Raw genomic sequence first — 22,893 nt, 5'->3', positions numbered from 1 at the left:
AAGATATTTACCGAAATGGATATCACGTTGAGACAATGAATGAAGGAAATCATGAGTATTTATGTATCACAACTCATGATTCAAATAAGAATGTTATATTAGAAAAGTTACCCTCACTTTCATCTGGGTTATATTATACCAAGATTAGTGCAATTGAATCACATGCCATTGTAAACCAGAGGTTTACTAACCCAAATGAATTCATAACTTGGCATGATAGATTGGGTCATCCGGAAATAACCATGATGAGGAAAATTATTGAAAACTCTCATGGACATTCACTAAAGAATCAGAAGATTCTTAAAACTAGTGAATTTTGTTGTGCTGCATGTTCTCAAAAAAAGTTAATTTTAAGGCCATCACCAGTAAAAATTAGATTTGAGTCCCCTAAATTCCTAGAAAGGATTCAAGGTGATATATGTGGACCTATTCATCCATCATGTGGATATTTCAGATATTTTATGGTCCTAATAGACGCATCTTCGAGATGGTCACATGTGTTCTTATTGTCTTCTCGCAACCTGGCGTTTGCGAGATTACTGGCTCAAATTATTCGATTAAAAGCACAATTTCCAGAAAATCCAATCAAAGCAATTCGCCTTGATAATGCTGGTGAATTTACTTTCCAAGCTTTTGATGCTTATTGTATGGCTAATAGAATAAGTGTTGAACATCCAGTAGCTTATGTTCACAACAAAATGGGTTAGCAGAATTACTTATTAAACGCCTCCAATTGATTGCTAGAACCTTGCTTATGAGAACAAATCTCCCAACCTCGGTTTGGGGGCATGCTATTTTACATGCCGCAACACTTATTCGTTTGAGGCCAACGAGTTACCATCAGTTCTCTCCTATGCAATTAGCTTTTGGCCAGCAGCCAAATGTCTCCCATTTAAGAATATTTAGGTGTGCGATATATGTTCCTATTGCACCACCTAATCGCACCAAAATGGGACCCCAAAGAAAATTGGGGATATATGTTGGATATGATTCTCCCTTTATAGTGAGGTATCTTGAGATACAAACGGGAGATGTATTTAAAGCTCGGTTTGCGGATTATCATTTTGATGAATCAAAATTTCCAACATTAGGGGGAGAAAATAAAGTTTATGAAAAGGAACTTAATTGGAATGCATCATCGTTGATGCATTTAGATCCTCGATCAGGGCAATGTGAACTAGAAGTTCAAAAGATTATACATTTGTAAAGAATAGCAAATGAATTGTCTAATGCATTTTTCGATACAAAGAGAATAACCAAATCTTATATACCAGCGAAAAATTCTCCAATTCGAATTGATGTCCCAGTAGGACAAGTAGCCACTGAAGCAAATTCACGCCAGAAGCGTGGCAGGACGGAAAATGTCCCAATTCGAATTGATGTCCCAGTAGGACAAATAGCCACTGAAGCAAATACACGTTAGAAGCGTGGCAGGACTGTCGGTTCCAAAGATAAAAATCATCGAAAGATAAAAGAGGTAAATACTATTCCTGTTGAAAAAGACATAGTAAAGATACCTGCAGTTGTCCAAAATTCTGATATAATTTTGACGCCAGAAGACGTTCATATACCTAAAAATTATGAAAATGATGAGATCTCGATTAATTATGTCTTTATAGGAGAGAAATGGGACCGAAATAAGACAATTGTCAATGAAATATTTGCATATAATGTGGCATTAAAGATCATACATGAAAGTAAGGATCTTGAGCCAAGATCAGTTGAAGAATGTCGACAAAGAAATGATTGGCCAAAATGGGAAGAAGCCATGAAGGCTGAATTAGACTCACTTGCAAAACGTGAAGTCTTTGGACCTGTAGTCCGTACACCTGAAGATGTAAAACCTGTTGGATACCGATGGGTATTTGTGAGAAAATGAAATGAGAAAAATGATGTTGTGCGCTATAAAGCCCGACTTGTGGCACAAGGTTTTTCACAAAGGCCCGGTATAGATTATGAAGAAACGTATTTCCCTATAGTGGATGCGATAACATTGCGTTATTTGGTCAGTTTATCTGCATATCATAAACTGCATATGCATTTAATGGATGTGGTAACAGCCTATTTATATGGCTCATTAGATCGGGATATCTATATGAAAGTCCCTAAAGGACTAAAGATATCTAAACCATCCAATGAATATTCGCAGGAGTTATACTCAGTCAAATTGCAAAGATCTTTATATGGTCTAAAGCAATCTGGACGAATGTGGTATAATCGTCTTACTGAGTATTTGGCCAAAAACGGATTCAAGAATGATGATATCTGCCCCCTGTGTTTTCATAAAGAAAACTGCTTCTGAATTCATTATTATTACCGTGTACGTTGATGATTTAAATATCATTGGGACTCCTGAAGAGATTCCAACAATTATAAAAACTCTAAAAGAAGAGTTTGAGATGAAAGATCTTGGAATGACTAAATTTTGTCTCGGCCTGCAGATCGAGCATATAAAAAATGGGATATTTATTCATCAAATAACATACACAGAAAAGATCTTAAAAAAATTTTATATGGACAAGTCACATCCCTTGAGTACCCCAATGATCGTAAGATCTTTGGATGTGGAGAAGGATCAATTCCGTCCTAAAGAAGAAAATGAAGATATCATTGGTCCAGAAGTACCATATCTTAGTGCCATTGGAGCGCTAATGTATCTTGCTAATAATACACGACCCGATATATCATTTGTTGTGACTTACTAGCAATGTATAGTTCCTCTCCAACCAGAAGACATTGGAGCGAAATCAAGCAAATCTTTCGATATCTTTATGGAACGGTTGATATGGAATTGTTTTATCCCTATGGATCCAAGTCACAACTAGTTGCTATGCAGATGCTGGCTACTTGTCTGATCCACATAAAGGGAGATCTCAAACAGGATATCTGTTTACATATGGTGGAACAGCTATATCATGGAGGTCCACAAAACAGACGATTGCTGCAACATCCTCTAATCATGCCGAAATACTAGCGATTCATGAAGCAAGTTGCGAGTGTTTTTGGCTCTGGAGTTTGATCCAATATATTCTGTCATCATGTGGACTGATTGATCATAAGATAGCTCCAACTGTCCTGTTTGAAGATAATACAGCATGTATTGCTCAACTTAAAGGCGGATATATCAAAGGTGATAGAACAAAACATATTTCTCCCAAATTCTTCTTCACTCATGATCTTCAAAATCAAGGGACAATTGATATCCAACAGATCCGCTCAAGTGATAATCTGGCAGATTCGTTTACAAAGTCACTCCCAAAATCCTCCTTTGAAAGATTGGTACATGAGATTGTGATGCACCAATTTCGAGACATTAAATGATTTCGACAAAAGGGGGAGACTGTACTCTTTTTTCCTTGGTCAGTTTTTTTTTCATTGGGTTTTTCTTGACAATGTTTTTAATGAGACAGTCCCCATCGCAAAGGATATTGTACTCTTTTTCCTTCACTAAAGTTTTTTTTTTCCCATTGGATTTTTCTTTAGTAAAGTTTTAATGAGCATATTCCTAAATGAACATCCAAGAGAGAGTGTTACAACATGGATGGATAAGGATGAATGCTCATTTATGGGTGGATCTGATTTCCTATGCTGGAGAGAGCAAATTCACATAACATAGCACAATTAATAAAGTTTGAAAAGTAGAATTTGTTTGCCTATAAAAGCATGAACGAGGCAAAAGAATTTTACACACATAATTACAAATACTCCCCTTTCTCGCTCTCTCTTTACAACAATAAAATTATCTTCTCTCTTTATACACTATTAATAATTTCTCTCTATCTATCTTTACGTTACTGCATATAAATATATAAATTATTTTATCGAGTTAATTATATTAATATTAGAGTTTTCTATTTACATATCTTTATTTTATATTTAAAACATCTTTCTTATTTATTTTACAATAGTATTTAAAGAAACTTGTATTTTTAATTTTTATCCATTCAGACTTCAGAGTACACACATCAATAGATGATGCTCACCTTTAAGTGTTTTGGGTACGTAGCCCAATTATTTTTTGTGTAAACTTTCGGGCCGAACTGAAAAGTCCGATAGAACGCTCATGAATATTTTCTTTAATTTGCCCGTTTCTTTTAAACAAGTTAATTGTTCTACATCATTTTTTTATTTCATTATATATTATTTTCAGTATAACACTATTAGGCTTTGTTTGAATATAAAAAAAAATTAAAAAAAGTAAAATTATTTATATACTATTTGAATAAAAAAAATAAAAAATTTTATTTAAATAAAAAAAATCATAATAATATAATTTACATTAATACTTTTATTTATATAATAAATTACAATTTATTAATAATAAAAAATAAATATGTAATTGTATGAGTGTTTGTCACATTTCTCTTATTTTCACCTTATATAAAAATATTTTAATAAACCCCGCATTATTTTTTTCTTTCCACCCTATTTTCTTTTCTTATCTAAACTAACAAAAAAAATTATTTTTTTATTTATTTTTTCTCCTCCTATTTTCTTTTCCTTCCTATTTTCTTTTCTTTCGTATTCCCTCAATTCAAAGAATGTGTTAAGTGTTAACGTTTGCGGTATTTATTTGAACTCCTTATCCTTAAAATTGTATTTTTCTATTTTAATGTGTGAAATTCAATTCCTCTGAGTTGGTGGCTCCCCCGAGATAATGCTGCTCTTAGCACAGCATCGATCCACTAAATAAAAATAGAAATGAGGAAAATGTAAATTATCTAGATAGGTTTTCTATTATAAAAATAAAAAAAATATAACACACTGTTCAACAGGTCATTGTTTGTGTGTGGACATGATAAAGAGCGCACACAGATTTGAATTAAAAGGCGACGGAATTTCGCAAAGTGTCACTCTGCATGCTGCATGACGTTCTACTACAGACACGTACTACGTTCCTTTTCCTTTCTTGCAAAGTTACCTCAATACTGTTGTTTTTTAAAATTAATAATTAAAAACAATTAAACAATAATTTAATTAAATATATTAAATTATATATTTTTATAAAATTCATCAGTTGTTTCACAATTTAATTTATAATAATTATAATTATATATAATAGTCCCTCCTAAGACATATTTACACTTCTAACACCCTTAATTAGTACTCTCTATTAAGTTGATATTTTGAGACTCAAAAATTTTGATTTAAACAAATAAAATAAAAATTCACGTACATTCATCTTTATTTATAAATTTAAATAATTTACATATTTTATTAAATTATTATTTTAATAATTTTATATAAAAATAACTCCATAGATAAACATATTAGTGCAATCATTATTATATTCATAAATTATAGAACTACCTAAATCGAGTAGTAGTGTTCAGCCATATATTAGAAAATACTGAGTTTGGCACAATGTTTTGCATGTATTCATTTTTTTCATTAGATTAATGTTTTATCCGATATTAATTAAATATTTCTTTAGACAAAGAACATATTAAAAAATTAATATATCTAAATATAAATAGAAATATTGATTAATTTTTTAATGTACTAACATATTCGAATAGAAACTTAATTGACGAGAGCGGTAACACAGAAATTAGAGGTTAGGATATAGAATCCAATGGGCTTTTTATCTGCCACGTGGACAGTCATGATTCGATCCCCACCCGCGGATCCCCACGAGCATCTCTGCAGACGCTATGAGGAACTCAATCGCCTGCTGCGGCGACAGCAACCTAACCACGCTGCGCATCGTTCTGAGCCGTAGATCATCCGCTTTCTTGATGATGCATATCAGCCGTTCGATCCTCTCTTTGCTCTCGGCGCGTGGTCCCATCAAGTGACTCGCAGTGTCTTGCCAATCTGAAAGCTCATCTGTTATTTGATTCTCTTCCTTCACCTATTTTTTAAATTTGTTTAAAAAAATATATATTAGTTGTGTAAATTAACACAAAAAGTAGTAAAAAAGCTAAATAATCAATTTAACTTTTTTAAATATAAAAAGCTAAATAATATAAATTATTATTAGCATTCTTTTATAAGTAATAAAAATATATTAAATTTAAATTTTCGAACACTTCTTCAATTAATAATTTAAACCAAACTGTTCTACTTGTTGGCAACCGTATAAATTATGAAAACAATTATAGTTGTTATATAGAGACTTGGCTTCTAGACTTTCTTTTTTAATTAATTTCTTAATGTGAAAGAAAAATGAAACGTGCAATATCAAATACAATCAAAAACCGTAAATAAATGTTTCATTCCTCATTTCAATGTTTCAGAACCTCGAGAATGCCCGGAAGCATTATCTGAAAGTGAATGATGCTTCTATCACATTATATCTAAATTATTAAAAAAAAATAAATAATATTTAATAAATTTTAAATAATTTATTTTTATTTTAAATATTTTATTTTTTTAATTTAAAAAATAATTTAAACAATTTAAACACCACAACAAAAACAAAAACACTATAAAATCCACCATTGGATGTCTAACTTGGGTGATTTAACCCTTTTTCCACCTTCTAAAATTAAACAACTAATCAAAATATCTAACTAAAGTTTAAAAGGAAAAATTTTTTGAGATATACTGGAGGGCCAATCCAAATAAATTACATCTAAGAATGAATTTTTTTTTTCTCCTCTGATATATCGTAAATATACAAAAAAACAAACAAAACTAATACTAAATATGTTGTAAAATAAATAATATTTAAATTTTTTGGGCTTGTAGGATTCTTGAATTAGAAAAATAAATAAAATAAAAGAGAATTGTTTTCAAATGGTTGAAATTTCGGCCCAAAAAATACATGTTTTCAAGAAATATAATGCCAAGAATTAATTTTTATTATCATTATTATTGAAAGTGACGATTTTTTTAATATTTTAATAAAGAAATATGAAAAATTAGAAATAAATAACTTTTTGAAATGACTACCTAGCTAATTGTATGAGAGTCAATTTTCACAAATCCATGTACCATAAATCAAAATAAACGAATAAAAAACATTTTTTTTATTTACAGTTAAAAACCTAAACGATCAGTATTCTTATTTTTATCATAATTTTGAAGCAACATCCTAACATTTTTTTATTTATGATATTTTCTTAACACCTCTAAAAAGAGGGTTATTGAACATTGCCCTTTCAAAGTAGAGGTAACGCTTACTTTAAGAGAACAAAATTGAAAACTATGCACATTATTGTTATAAAAATGTATACATAACACCCAGCCATAGGACGATATTTTCTCACCCAAAATAAAAAAAATTATAATTATTCCTTTTCCCTTCTTTCATGATGATACTTCTGGGATAATTACATGCAATAAAAAATTGTTAAGAGAGAGATACAGAGAAATGTGAACATACATCAAATGATGGAAAGGAAAACCATTATATTTATTGATAATGAGAAAACTATAATATCTCACATGCATGCTTTCAAAATTTAACAAAGAGATACAGTTTTAATTACGTTAATGAATGTAAACTATTTTTACCTTATCCACAACCCATATAATTTTCAATTAATTATAATAAATCTATAATAATAACTAATAAGAACACAGCAACACTGCCTGCATTTTCCAGTAAATCAAAATTAACCGCATAGATAAATTATGGATCGAGCATCAACAATATACATATGCATCAAATTAAATACATTTCATATGTTTGATTGATTTAAAACCAACATGCAGTGCAAAAAATAAAAAATAAAAATAGTCAAAAAATACTATTTGCATATTAAAATCAGCTACTATACTAATATATTTATATATATGTAATTTAATTTATCTTTTTTATATATTTATATTTTAATATATATTTTATATTAATAATTGATTTTATAGGCTGATTTTGACATACACTTAATATAATTGATAAAAAAATATAATTGATAAAAAAAATAGTTAATGCAAGAATTGCAGAAAAAGGTGGCACGAGAGACGTTTACAGTGTCACATTGCAACTCACTGACTCGCCGGAACTGCGTTGGAGAAAGGTCACCAAGGTCGCCGGTATTCACACCACGGAGAATATCTCCGATGTGGGACTCAAACAACACAGAGGATTCCGTGTACACCAGGTGGAAAGCCGTAGTAGGCCTCCACCCAGTGACCCAATGAAGAGACCTCTCAAGTGTGGTGGCCCACGGAGAAGCCACCACGCTTAAGGGGTCATTCTCCGTGATGAGTGACTTCGCCCTGAAGTACTCCTCATGGTGCAACATCACTTTGCCAATCAGTTGCGCCAACTTCTCTTCCTGCTTCGCCGCTACCAAGGGAGAAATATACTCTTCCTTGGAGAAATATACTCTTCCTTGGAGTTGGCGATGGAAGAAGCAAAGTCGGAGAGCTGGTTGACAAGGTGATGGAGAAGATCAAACCATTTTTCATAGAATTGAGAGAAGGCCAAAGGGGTCATTGTGGAAATGGTGCGTGACAAGTGTGGTGGTTGTTAATAATGATTGAGTTTTGGGGGAAAATATGAAATATATAATGATGATGAGGGAAGGAAAGAGGGTGTGGTGAATGGAGAAGGGTTTGTGAAATGAAGGCGCGTGCACACCCTACGTGTAGCACTCACGTAACGTCTTGTTTGCATTCGTGTTTGTATCTTGTTAGTCATGCAAAGGATGTTTTCATCACAAATTTTTTCTTTTTTTAAAAAAATAATTTATTATAATTTCTGAATTTTTATTTTTGAATTAGTTCTGTTTTTTCCCAAAGACGTGCTATGTTAGTCACTTTTTACAATTTCTATTTCACTAACATCATAATATTAATGAAAAATACCAATAACAACCCAGTATAAAAAAGAATTAGCCTAGATATGTGGACTTCGGCATGCATTTAACTAGGAAATAAGATGAGAATGAAAAAGGGATTGATTACGCACGATAATAAAATAAAAATGAAAATGAAAAAAAAAATTACCAATATAATTCACATTGAAAAGATTAAGGATTAAATTGATTATTATTTATTGTTTGTTAATAAATAAAACAATATATTATGTTATATACGAATAAATAGAATTTAAATTTTAATGTATTAATTAGACAAAAAATAAATCACAAAAAATATATGCGAATTATTTTGATATTGATAAATCTTATTTTATTATTAACAAAAAAATATTTTTAAATAGTTTAAAAACATACAAAAAAAATCTAATAATGATCAAAGACTTGTTTTGTTGTCACCAAAAAAAAAGACTTGTTTTGTTAACCGAAATAACTGATATTTTATTATGACAGGATTAAGGATCAAAGACTTGCTTTATTAACTGATAACTGATATTTTATTATGACAGGATTAAGGAGAATTTTAGTTAAACTTAATCAAAAGAGAAAATTATTTTACTAGAAATTTTTAGATAATCATAATATATATATATATAATTAAATTAATTTAAATCTAGTAAAAATTATTCCCATAATGTGTATATATCAGTTATTATGTATTTTTTTTGCTCGTTTTTATCTTTTTTTTTATTATTGTTGTTGCTATATTTTCTTTTATGTTGTTGTGCTAATTCTTTTTTTATTTTTATTTACTTTAAAAGAATGAATTAAAAAGAATTATAAAAAATAAACTAAAATAAATAAAAAAAGAAAAGAAAAAGAAGGAGTTTAGAAAAAATATAAAATAGATATTTTTGTTAAAAGGTACATAAATTTTAATTGCATAATATATAAAATATTTTAAAATTTATAATTTTTAATAAAAAAATACATAAATTTTTTATAACAAAACATTAAAATTTTAGTTACATAACACATAAATTGTTTTAAATTATACATTTTTTAGTTAAATAAAAAAATCCATAATAAATTCACTTAAATAAAATGTTTAAAGATCAATTTTACTATAATACAACTTTTTAAATCACAAGTCGTAAATATAACTTTTTACAAATCTAGTAATGGATTAGAGAAATACATAAAGTGCTACTATAAACTACAGTTTACGTTGAACAGTGTACAAATAGAAACCACTATAATTAGTAGTAATTTTTGTCCGATTAGATTTGGTCATAAACCGCTAAAAACAGTAATAATTTATGTGTGGTTATATTCTTATTTTTTCCATTGCATATGCTTGATATGCTTGATATGCTGCTCATTGAATCTCTATCTCGATCATCTTTCTTTATTTGGTACACAGTCTGTTTAACGTGAAAATTTACAATTATTACTAATATTTGTTTTCGTACAGACAAAAATTAACAGCCTTTTGTCTCACTTGTTACTGTACCATTTTTCTTAGAATGAGAATTCAAAATTCTAATTTCTACCATATTTTTTCTTTTGTCTATTGCTGAATTCAATTCCTACACTTTTAAATGCTTTCAACTTTCTGTACCCTATATCAGTCCCAAATATCCTATTATGGTGGAAAAAATTGTCTCATTCAATAAGAAATGGAATATCCAAGGTATTAACAAGTCTTGGTCTGGCCATCTTATATTCTAAACAACAATATCAATACATTTAGTATTTGGTAGAGATACAAAAATAAAAAGATTAAGAAAAAATAAAAAGATTAAGAATAAGCAACAGAGATTTAGAGACAAAAATTGAAATAAATCTCAATATTTTATTTGGTATAAACTGAAAGACAGAAATTAAAATAAAAATAAAACTCTAATTTAATTTGTGCAAAAGATAAAATTAGAATTAATTAATTGAAATGAGGGTATTTTAAGTATAAAATATTATTAAAATTTCAGTCTCCTTTTTTAAAAATTTTCAATCCCTTGTGTCTCTATTTTTTTGGAAGTATTGAAATATTGACATTTTAGAAACAGAAATAAAAATTGTAAAACCAATTTTTGAGTCAATAAATATAATATTAAATCTCAATCTTTTAATCTCTATTTTAATACCTTAAAACAAATACTACCTTAGAAAACAAATTAAAAACTTATCCGTCCATGTAAGTGAATGTTGATGAATAATTTTTGAATTTAGTATACAACAACCGATGATGATAGTCGTGAAGAAGCAAGATTTTAACGAGCGCATTAACTAAATATACGAGAAAAAATGGTTATGTCAAGTGAAGAAGGAACATGACACTCACTTTTCGTACAATGACAACAAAATTGAAAGGACACCATGGAAAATGGTAACTACAATTTGCCTCAATTGTCCCAAGGATTCTAAGAACCATACATAGTCAAAAGAGTTATCAAATGAGGCCCAATGATAGCAGGACTAACAATGGTAGCAAATCCAAAGTAAAGTAGAGTAAACACTCAATTTAGTTTTTGTCCATACTAAATTAGGATAACGCGATTCTTCATAAAAAAAATAACACATGTTGGTCCTTCTTTATGCATAAAATAACTCATCGCGTCCTCTCTCGTGTATTTCCATCCATGGATAGGGACCGGCTTGGGTTACTTTTTTTTATCAAGGATCGCGTTGTTCTAATTTAAAATGGACAGGGACTGGGTTGGGTGTTTACTAAAAAAAATATCAAAATTAGTAGTGTCAAAAAATATTACAAATTTTTTATTTTTTATTAAGATATAATTAGTTAAAAATATGACACTTCTATATGTCGAATATATTTTAACACTTCTCGTTATTCATCCGATATAGTAAATCAGTAAAAGTGTTCGCACGTCATAATTGATATAACATGGAAAAAATATGTATTAAAATATTGAATCATTTGTTATATTGACACATTGTGTAATAAATACAAATAATACAACATAAGTGTTAAAGATATAAAAGATAAGAGAAGATTGACGGAAAAGAATGACACAAAAGTAAAAAAATTGATAATACACAATAAAATTAGTGAATATTACCTTGGTCATAAGATGTTTCACATTGGCTATGTAAAAAGATTTTAGTAAAAAGAATTGGTAAAATATCTATTATACCCTTAGTAATGAACTAGTTATATTCGAAATTTCCTATTAACTTCTTTATTTTTCCACTAGACGAGCAGTCACGAAGCAAAGTTAGGTTCTATACTTTTCAAAGAAAACAAAATCTGATATAAGAGAATAATAAATTTGTCAATAATAAAAAAAATTAATTTTTTCATAACAAAAAAGTATTTTTTTATGAATATTAAACTTATTTTTATATGGTGATTAATTTTTTGTGTTAAGGTAATATAATTGTATAAAATAAGTTCTATATCTACATTATTAAAATCTTTTAACTTTTTGAATTTATTAAAAAATTAATATATTTAGGTGAATTTTTTCTAATATATTAATTTTAATAAATTGAATAAGAATTAATTTAAAAATAAAAGAATATCATGGCTTAATTTTTTTCTATAAGAAAAGATTTGGATATTTTTGTTGAAAATTTGTCTTTTATTGAAAAAATCTGGATATTGCTATAGGTGGAACAGGTCTAATATATGAGGTGGATCATAAGTCATAACTAAAACACAAAATACGTGTTGAACACTATATGTGTGCCATGTTTGGACGAATCTTTGACGACGCTGTAGTAACATTCCTTGCGTATCCAATTGTCAAATATCAATATTAGACAAAAATACCACTTTTATTTCTATACTTGCTAAAAATAATTTCTAAAATGTCAACTATATTCAAGTAGTCTTTATATAATTTTTTTTAAAATATTAAATTTGCAATTTTTTTTAGTAAACACCCAACCCGATTCCTGTCCATTTTAAATTAGGACAACGCAATCCCTAACAAAAAAGTAATCCAAGCCGGTCCCTGTCCATAGACGGAAATACATGGAAGGAGGCGCAATGAGTTATTTTATGCATAGATAGAGACCGGCGTGGGTTACTTTTTTGGCGAAGGATCGCGTTGTCCTAATTTAATATGGACAGGACCGGATTGGGTGTTTACTCAAGAAAAGTATATGAACATATTCAGAAATATGTCCAAATTAAATGGTGTAGCATACCTTCACAATATAGTGAAACACCTTGGTAATTTAAGTAATAGGCTAAAATAATTTATAGATAATGAAAAATAATAAGCCAATACAGTAGAATACACATATTATTAATTTAATTCAACTAAGTATCCTTTAAAAATTGTACAATATTTAACATTTTATTACAATAATTAAAAAAAGTAAAACAAACATATTTAAAAATTATAAATAAATTTAATATCTTTTTAAAATTAAATACACATCCAAAATACAAACTAAATAAAATTAAAATTCAAAATTTAAATTTTAAATTTCTATTTCAGATTTAATATATTTAATTATTAATATATTATAATTTAAATACACATCTAAAAATCAAATTAATTAAAATTCAAAATTTTGATTTTAAAATTCTAAAATAAACCTTAAAACATATAATTATTAACTAATACCATACAAAATCTTGAAAGAAGCGGCGCAATCACATTCACGACAAATCATAAACTCAGAGGCGCACACCGTTCGTGGTTCGTCATCTTCCGCCACTGTTCATCCGCGCCACCTTCCTCCTCGACGTTCATCCCTGACGCCGTCGCCGTTCGTCCGCGTCGAAAACATACCTAAGGTTTAAATGGGTCTCTATTTATAGAGTTTTTTTTCTGCGCATTCTTTGACATCATTGCTTTTCTTATTATTCTGTATAATATTCTTTTTTTTTGTAATTAAAAATCAATTAAAATGGCCTAAAGATATTCTCATATATATTACAATGTTAAATTATTTTTGCATGTGCAATTTCTGTATTTTGGATGTGTTTACGTGAGTTTTAGCTGTTTATAAGGAAATATTATGTGAGTTTTACTGCTGTCTAGTTGTTCTATTATCATACTTGTGTTGAGTATTAATTTGTTTTTATTGGTGATTTTTGTTAGCTTATTTGGTGTGCAAGCTTGTGATTTGAGTTGTGTAGACGAATAATTTTGTATGTGTAATATTATAATTGGTTATTCTATATACAGTGTTTTTGCTTGTTTGTACAGTGTGTCCAACTTGTTAATTGTTCATTTATTGTGCATAAATTACATTTGGTTATAGTAGGTAAAATTTTTTTCAAACGCTAACTAGATTGACTTGCAACACATCCAAAATATTATCTCATCTTTTAAATTGACTCCTGCACACATCTAAAACTCATTCATTTGAACCAATGAACTCAACCTTTACAACTACTAAGTAATATAACATAAGTAAGGAATGTAAAAGAAGCAGAGTAAGGAATATAAAAGAAGCAGTCTTGTACAAGAGAACGAGATAGAAGAAAACTGTGTTATAGATAGAGAAAGAACGTAAAAGAAGGAAACAATAACTAACTATGAAGTGGGTAGGAAGTTAGAAAAATGTTAGTTTTTAAAATTTAAATTAATCTTAAGTACTAATGTGTATCTAAAGAATAGGAATATGTTTTTATGTAAAACTCGGTTAATTAATGACTAATTAACCCATAAATCAAAATATATTCTAGAAAATGAGAAATGAGATCTTTATGGTTTAATATGATAGAGAAAATTAAAACAAGAATTTTGGCATCAATTTTAAAAAAATCGGCCCAAGATTGGGCCGAACGAGCCAAACTATACCAACCGGACTTGTGTTGGGCCCAAAGCCCAGTTAAGCCATCTTTTAATTAGAGAGCTCAACACTCTCTCTCCTCAAACAACACACACATGTTCATAAACACAAGGGGGGAAGAAGGGGATGTTCCAAACCCTTGTTTCAACTTCAATTGATCATAACTTTTGATCCGGAGTTCCGATCGATGCACCGTTTGTGGCCACGCGATCGTGGCGTTGAGCTTTACAAAGCCCATAAGGTTATGCAAGAGGTAAGCCATGTTTTCACCTCTATTCTTCCAGTCTTGATTTTCAAATTTCTTAGGTAAAAATATTGAAATTGTGAGCTCTTTTGTGTTATAGGATCTAATTAATTTGAAGAGAAGGCTTGTTCTTGCCTCCTTGGTCCTTGGGTAAGGTAAGAGATCTCAAATCCTAGTAAAATTCTGAATTTAAGGTATCGGATATTGAGTTATTTTGTTTGGGTATGATAATTGTAGTTTAGGAAGTGTGTATGTGCATATTGAAGCTTGATTGGTATCTTGAAAAGCTTGCAAAGGAGCTTTTGTGCTTGAAAATCTGATTTTGGGAGCTTTGAGATATTAGAAGTTGAGGAAAAAGTGAAATTTAAAGTGTTCCGGGTGGAACGGAAATCGGACAAGGTATGGTTTCAGTTTTCTGTATCTAAAATGTAATGTGGTTGTGAAAACTCAGGCTAGAGACACTAAGATAGGATTTGAACTATTGAGGTTGTTAATTGGTTGTGATGAAGTGTGTTGTGATATATGTGTCTAATGAATTTTTAAATGTTGATGTGGTTGTTGGATGATGTGAATTAAGTTGAATATATGTGAACAATGATTGATTGGTTGTGAGTGGTACAAATTATTGGTAAAGCATACGAAGTTGTAAGTAATATGGATTGGTATGCCTAGTTGTTGGTAAGGTTGAGGCTCTTGTTGATGAATATGAAATTATATGTGATATTGATATATATTGATTGATGGAATTGAGCATCGATGGAAAATTGAAAATGTATAATGTTGATTAAATATTGAATTATTGAATTGCGATTGGCTAAAGGTGGAAGAATTGGAGGGTTGATGATTAAATGTGGGTTTGGAAATGCTTGATGTTGGAAGGGGTGAGTTTTGGTTAGTTTGAATGAGTTTAGAAGTGTATGTTTTAGAAATTGGAAGTTTACGAGTTTTGGTAAAAATGAAATTTTTGTGAATTTCAACGGATCATATCTTGAGCCATTATTTTTGGAATTTGATGCTTTTTATATCAAATGAAATATAATTTCATAAGTTTTAAAATGGTTTAAGGTTGGTAGAAAACTGAATTTTGTGGAAGGAGATATGATCGTTGGAAGTTTAGGCCTACAATCTGAATTCTGCAAATTATGCAGAATTTGTGATTTCTGATTTGTGTATGCAGGCACAACCCTGTGCGCACGCACACCCAGTGTAATTCTGCTGGGGGCGCTAGCACGTCCTGTGCGCGCACACAATCAATAAGATTTTGCAAGCTGTGGGTATGCACAGCCTTGTGCGCACGCACACGTTGGGAATTGTATTCTATTGATGGCGCTAGCACACCTTATGCGCGCACTCAACAATGGAAATTTCACTTTCTGTGCGTGCGCACAAGCCTGTACGCACGCACACTTTCTGAAAATACTTTTGGACGTGCGCACGCACACCCCTGTGTGTACGACCCTATTCTTTTCTAAAACTTTTGTTTTTAAGTCTTTCACATTCCCAACAAGCTTGTAACCTTCCGAGATGTTGTTTTACGCTCATAAACCCCCAATCTCATCCTTTAAATCTTAAATAAAAGTAAAATTCCTAGTGATTGAGAGGAAGCTAGGGAAGAAGATAACTTGTGGATGAAGAAAGTGGATATTATGATGAGTTATGTTTAATGATGAGGATATGAGTTATTGAGGAGGATGGTGGGGTGCTGTGTATGATATGAGCCGAATGGCTGTGTGTGATGATGGTTTATGGCTGATAATGAATTATGATTTTAAGCCAGATGGCTGAGATGAATGATAATGTATGGTTGAGAATAAATGCATATATGCTGAATTGTTGATATTATGATTGTTGCACTCTACCTATCTGAGATACGTGTTTTTCTGGGTGAAAGCAGTGGCTAGCCCCCACGTGCTCTAGGTGGAGACTCGATACTCTGCTGACCCTATGTTGTAAGTGTGGCCGGACACTGTGAAAGTTTTGGATGAGTTCACCCTTGTAAATATACACCAGTGAGGGTGTTGGATATGAAATTATGATTTATATTGTGAATAACTCGAGTTGGGGATGCACGACAGAGGAACAGTCCAATGGTTAGCTACCATTACTTGTCGGGTTGGCTTTATAACCAACAGATGAGACTCATCAACCACTAGGACAGGCATGCATCATATGTGATTTGTTTGGAGTGCCTAATTGTTTGCATATTTACTTGCTAATTGCCTAACTATTATATCTGCTTCCTACTTGTGCATTTCCTTGTGTGAACTAATTGTGTTTTCATATCAAGTTACTGTTAGCGGTTGGGAGGCTTGCAGGATTTGGAAAGGGAATATTTAGTTAGACTGAAGATCCTTAGTTAGTTGCCTGTTTTCATTTTTCTCATGGTTTAGTTGGATTTATATGCTTTGATTATAAATTGGGAGTTCTAGAATTACCTTTGACTTTCCCAAGACATTACATGTTAGATATTTGGACACTATTACCATGCTGAGAACCTCCGGTTCTCATCCATGCGGATTTTGTGATTTTCAGATGCATGACATGAGGCTCCTCGCTGAGGCATGCTGGTGACGTCCATTTTAGTGAAGATCCTTAGCTCTCGGGACTTTATTTTGATCTTATATACTTGTTTAGATATATATATATATATATATATATATATATATATATATATATATATATATATATTGTATTAACTCCTCTTAAAAGTTATTTTGGAGAAACAGGTTTTGTATCTTGTGTTTTGGGCTTTCTTTTGGGTAGTTCCTTTATATATGTATGTATACTTATATGCTCGAACTGGTTATCTTCGCAAACCGAGTCCTGAGTCTTGATATCTATATTTTGGCACTCTCTTGTATATATTCTCTCGTTAGCTAAATCCTTTATGTATTTTGTTCACGTTATCGATCGGAGTGTTGCGCTTTTCGATTTAACGGTTTTGATTTACCCTTTTTTCTTCAAAAGCATCTAGTTATAGACCCTTTTCACACTATTATACATACTAAGTTTTTTTTTTTTGAGATCGTAATGCCTTGCCACCTTTATTTTATGACTTAAGTATAAGGTTCTATGCGATAGGATGTTACATTTTATTTAAAAAATAATTAAATAATATTAAAAACTGATCAAAAACTGAATTTTATTGTACAAATAGCATTTTTCATATTAATACTTACTCATGATAAACATTGTGTACATGCTTGTATAATCATTTTGTGTGCAATACCTATGCCCCAGTAGAATACAAAATTCTCGAAAATGAAGTAAAAGATTATTTGAGCTAGAACTACTCTCCTGTTAAGCCAAAATTCGATCTTATTAAGTAAACTTATAAAAATGATATATTCTAAATGTTCACATAAAATTTCTATTTCAAAAGTTATTAGAGCAAAACAACCAAAATGTTAAAAAAAAAAACCTGAAAATATCAGGATGGAATTCAAAGAGTACTCCGCATGCCCATGTATGTGAAGACAGGATATAAAAAAATAATAACAGGTAAGTTGACACTAAAATGATACAGCAACAAGCGAACAATATATTTTTCTTAAGAGGAAAGACTGTTAATTTTTGTCTCCATGAAAACAAGCATTAGCAACTATTATAAAGTTTCACATTGATCAAATTATACACGAGATAAAGAAAAATGATCGGGATAAAGATCTAGTGAGTAGCATAGCAAGCATATACAATGGAAGAAACAGGAATATAACCACTATTATAGTGATTTATGACAAAGTCCAATCATACAGAAACTGCCGTTACTTATAGCAATTTCTACTTGAACACTGTTCCATGTAAATCGCTTTGGTAAGTAACAATTTACATATTTTTCTAATTCGCTATTGTCAATAGTGGTTTATAGATTTGTGAAAAGTTATATTTGCATCTTACAGTTAAAAAGTTGTATTTTGACTAAAATTGATCTTTAAACATTTTATTTAAGTGAATTGATTTTTTTTTGTTAATATCGGTTATCAAATTGGTGCTTATGTATTTATGTACATATTTTATGGATTTTAATAAAGTAATTAGTTTTTCAAATAATTAAATTTAACATAATAAAATAATTAAATATATAATAACAGATTAATTAAATATTTCTCTTCAAAAAAGCCTAATCAAACTTAGCTTTTTTATCAACTAACAAAGGAGCATGAACTCAAACTAAATCCCATTGATTTTTCATGATTTCATTATTACTAATATCATGACGGATAGGGCTGGAGAGAAGGGTTATGAAATCCGATGTGTATAATGGGCAACCCTGCTGATTTAAGAGTGCATTATTTGTAGTATTGGAATAAATGCTGTCGGTTATGATCTACATTGCTCAAATTAAATTCAACAAAAATTATATATCCCTTCTTTTATATGTAGTATTGGAATTCATCAACGCCCTTCGTCGTCTTTCAATTTATCGCCCAACTAGGCTCAAGCAATCATCATCAATCATCTCAACGCATCGATAATGTAACCGATGATTACTCTTATGAAAATATTTTTAATGATAATTAAAATGTTAAATATATTAAATTGTTTAATTTTTATAATGATATATTTTTATGTGAGTATTCATCCGTATGGATTTGGATCCTCTAAAATTTGAATTTCATTTTAGAGACTAAAGTGTAATCTCTCACCATTGATTTCATAGGTGGGACCAATAATAAATATAAAAGAGAAATTATTCAAGGATATAAGATTACACTTTACTCTCTAAACTAAAATTTATAATTTTAGAGGATCCAAATCCCATCCGTATATATTATCACATGAGTTAAATTTAAAGTGGTCTTTGAGATTAGCATCATATATTAAAATTGTCTCTGAAATTTTAATTACACTAATTATGTCTTTAAGATTGACAAAATACACCATATTAATCCTTAAGTCATTTTCCATTAACGACGTGATGACATACCTTGATGACATGGGATATTAGTGATACGTATCCCCTATGATTTAGCCATGTGTAATGGTATGATGATGTGTTCATCGATGACACGTGGCATGTTGATGTGAACGGTTGTGCCATGTGTCACAATGCTATTTGGTCACGTGTCACAACATTATTTGTCCACATGTCATTCGTTATATCATCATTGTAGATGCACCAAATTAGTCTATCACTTTGCATTAAGTGACTCATTTTAGTCTTCAAAATTGAATGTCGTGCACCAAACTAATCATTTCACTAGTTTTTTTCTTATTTTTTTATAAATTCGAGATTCTCAATATCTTTGAAGGCATTAATTTCAATTTTATTTTTTCACGTGTTATTTAAATATGAATTTTTATTTTAATAAATATATTAATTATAATAATTACTGAAATAAATAATTTAAAAAATATTTACTAAAATAAATATTCCTCTCGACTGTAAACGAGATAATTTTGTACATATCTCGTTTACAGTGTAAACGAGATATATATATTTATAAATAATTAAATATAATTTTTTAAAATAATAAAAAATATTAATAATTTCAATTGGACCAAACTCTTAAAAATGGAACGTTTCAAATAATAAGAAATATGGACGATTTTAAATAATAGGAAAGATAAGCAATCTATTTTAAATAATAGAAAAGATGAACTGTACATTTAAAATAAGTATATTAACCCGTTTACTTCCTAACCGTTGAAACAAGCGAGAACACATAAGTATACCGTTAACTTGTCCGCTATTAACATTGTTATTTTTTTATAACTACCCATTATTAATACTATTGCTTCTTCCATTTTATTAGGATTTACATAAAAATTTGATTTGTTGTATGGGAGTACATCAAATTTTGAAATATAATTTAAATAACCTTATCGCAGACAGTGGAGATGGATTGATTATTAGATGATTCCCATTAATGAATAAGAGTTAATCCGATCGAAAGAAAGGTAATCGTGTTAATAATGAACAGTTTAACGGTGTACTTATGTGTTTTTAAAGTAAACGTGTTAACATGCTTATTTTAAATGGACAGTCCATCTTCACTATTATTTAAAATGGACTGTTTATTTAAAATTGTCCGTCTTTCTTATTATTTGAAACATTCCATTTTTAGCAGTTTGGTCCAATTTAAATTATTAATATTTTTTATTATTTTTAAAAATTATATTTAATTATTTATAAATATATATATCTCGTTTATAGTATAAATGAAATACGTGTAAAATTATCTCGTTTACAGTATAAATGAGATAAGAGAGAGGTATTTATTTCGGTAAATATTTTTTAAATTATTTATTTCGGTAATTATTATAATTAATTTATTTATTAAAATAAAAAATCCATTTAAATACAAGTACTTTTGTAAAAATATTTTTTCTCTTGCGGATATCCATAAGGCCGTCTTGAAATTAACATAAAGACATTTTAAGCATCTCCATAGGAGATGATAGTGACGATATTTTAAGTGTTTTTAGTCTAGTCTATTTACACATAACGAAAACGTATATTTCATCAATCGAAAAAAAAAGTGTATTTTAATTCTTGATTTTTTGTTTAAAAATACATGTTTTGTGATAAAAAAAAACTGTGTCTAATTAATCTTATAATTCTTTTTTTATAATAACATACTTATATATTACAAAATTTATCAATGTTAAATTATTATAGAAAAAATTATATAATTAAAATTAAAATTTTAAAATTTTTTATAAAAGCACTTGTATTTAAACGATATATGAAAAATAGAATTGAAATTAGTGTATCCAAGACAATAATAAATTTTTAAAAAATTGATACAAAACTAGTAAATGGACTAGTTTGGTGCACAACATTCAATTTTAGGAATTAAAATGAGTCACTTAATGTAAAGTAAGTGACTAATTTGGTACATCTACAATGATGACATAATGGATGACACGTGGATGAATAATGTTGCGACATGTGGCTAAATAACATTGTGACACGTGGCACAGCCATCCACATCAGCATGCCACGTGTCACCGATGAACACATCATCATATTATTACAGGTGGCCAAACTATGGAGTAATAGGGGTCACTAACAATCTACGTCATCAAATTATGTCATGATGTCGTTAATAAAAAATAGGTCAGGAACTAACATTGGTGCATTTTTGTCAATCTAAAAAATGTAATTAGTACAATTAAAATCTCAAAGACAATTCTAGTGCACAACACAAATCTCAAGAACTATTTTGGATTTTAACTCATTGCCACAAGTCCACACTTGTGATTTAGTTTGGATAGTTATTAATGTACGTAGAAGATAGTACAACCAATGCAATTCCTTAGGTAGCGTTTATTTTCGGAGACAGGACAGCACATCTTTAAAAAGTGTTTGGAAACGGAGATATGGACACTGAATACATTGTCTTCGAAACAGTTTTTTATAATTTTGTATTCCTACATATTAATAATAAATTTAAAAATAAATAATTATATTTATAAATTTATTTTAATATAAATATTATTATATAATTTTTTATTAAAATTTTTTGCCGCTTCAAACATTTTTTCAAGTTCTACTTTCATTCTCTATTAAATTAGTTTGTATTTGATGTAAAAAATTTGGAATCACATCACTATTTTAGTCATTTTATATAATATTTTAGTCTTGTCCATCTGTATCTAAGTATAATACTGAACATTACATTAGTGTCTTGTATATCGTAACTAAACACAATACACAAAAAATAATTTTTAATATCTTCATCTTATTATCTCTGTCTCAGTATCATATTCTGTTCTATCTTTAAAAACAAACACTACCTTATGTATTATATGACTTGAAGATTGGTCGACATGTATTTGTGGGAAAATTCACAGTCTTGTAAGCTTAAGATTTAATGTAATACTAAAAAGTTTACTAGACTAGCAAAATATAGAAAAATATTATTTATTTTTTAAAATGTCAGCCTTTCGTGAATCTTTAAATTCAATAATATACAAAAATGGTGAATGATTGGTGAAATATAGCCATTCCCTTACATCGCTAAGTACTTGGGTTCATTGCTCTTTCAAAAACTATTGGGCCTTACAATAGCCCATTTACTAAAGCCCAATTAGCCTAATAATTTTCTCAACAAAAAGACAATAGTTTTAGAATAGCATTATAATTTTTTTATTTGATAAAAAATTAAAATACTGAATTAGTGACAATATAATGTAAATTGTTAAAATGAAATTATT

The 22,893-nt window shown here is 29.3% G+C and overlaps 1 protein-coding gene across 1 annotated transcript; it reads right to left on the bottom strand.

The window, feature by feature from the left end:
• Positions 1-5,460: 5,460 nt before the first annotated feature.
• Positions 5,461-8,429, bottom strand: LOC112703601 (protein DOG1-like 3). Its single transcript, XM_072199753.1, is given in 4 exon segments — positions 5,461-5,739; positions 5,741-5,854; positions 7,920-8,288; positions 8,291-8,429. Coding segments are annotated over 4 exon segments (669 nt in total). The 5' UTR covers positions 8,390-8,429; the 3' UTR covers positions 5,461-5,652.
• Positions 8,430-22,893: the final 14,464 nt, after the last annotated feature.

This window comes from Arachis hypogaea, chromosome 7 (genome assembly GCF_003086295.3).
Source record: "Arachis hypogaea cultivar Tifrunner chromosome 7, arahy.Tifrunner.gnm2.J5K5, whole genome shotgun sequence".
NCBI classification, from domain to species: Eukaryota; Viridiplantae; Streptophyta; class Magnoliopsida; order Fabales; family Fabaceae; genus Arachis; species Arachis hypogaea.
The sequence above is the reverse complement of the archived record's forward strand: the minus strand, read 5'-3'. Positions and strand labels throughout refer to the sequence as shown.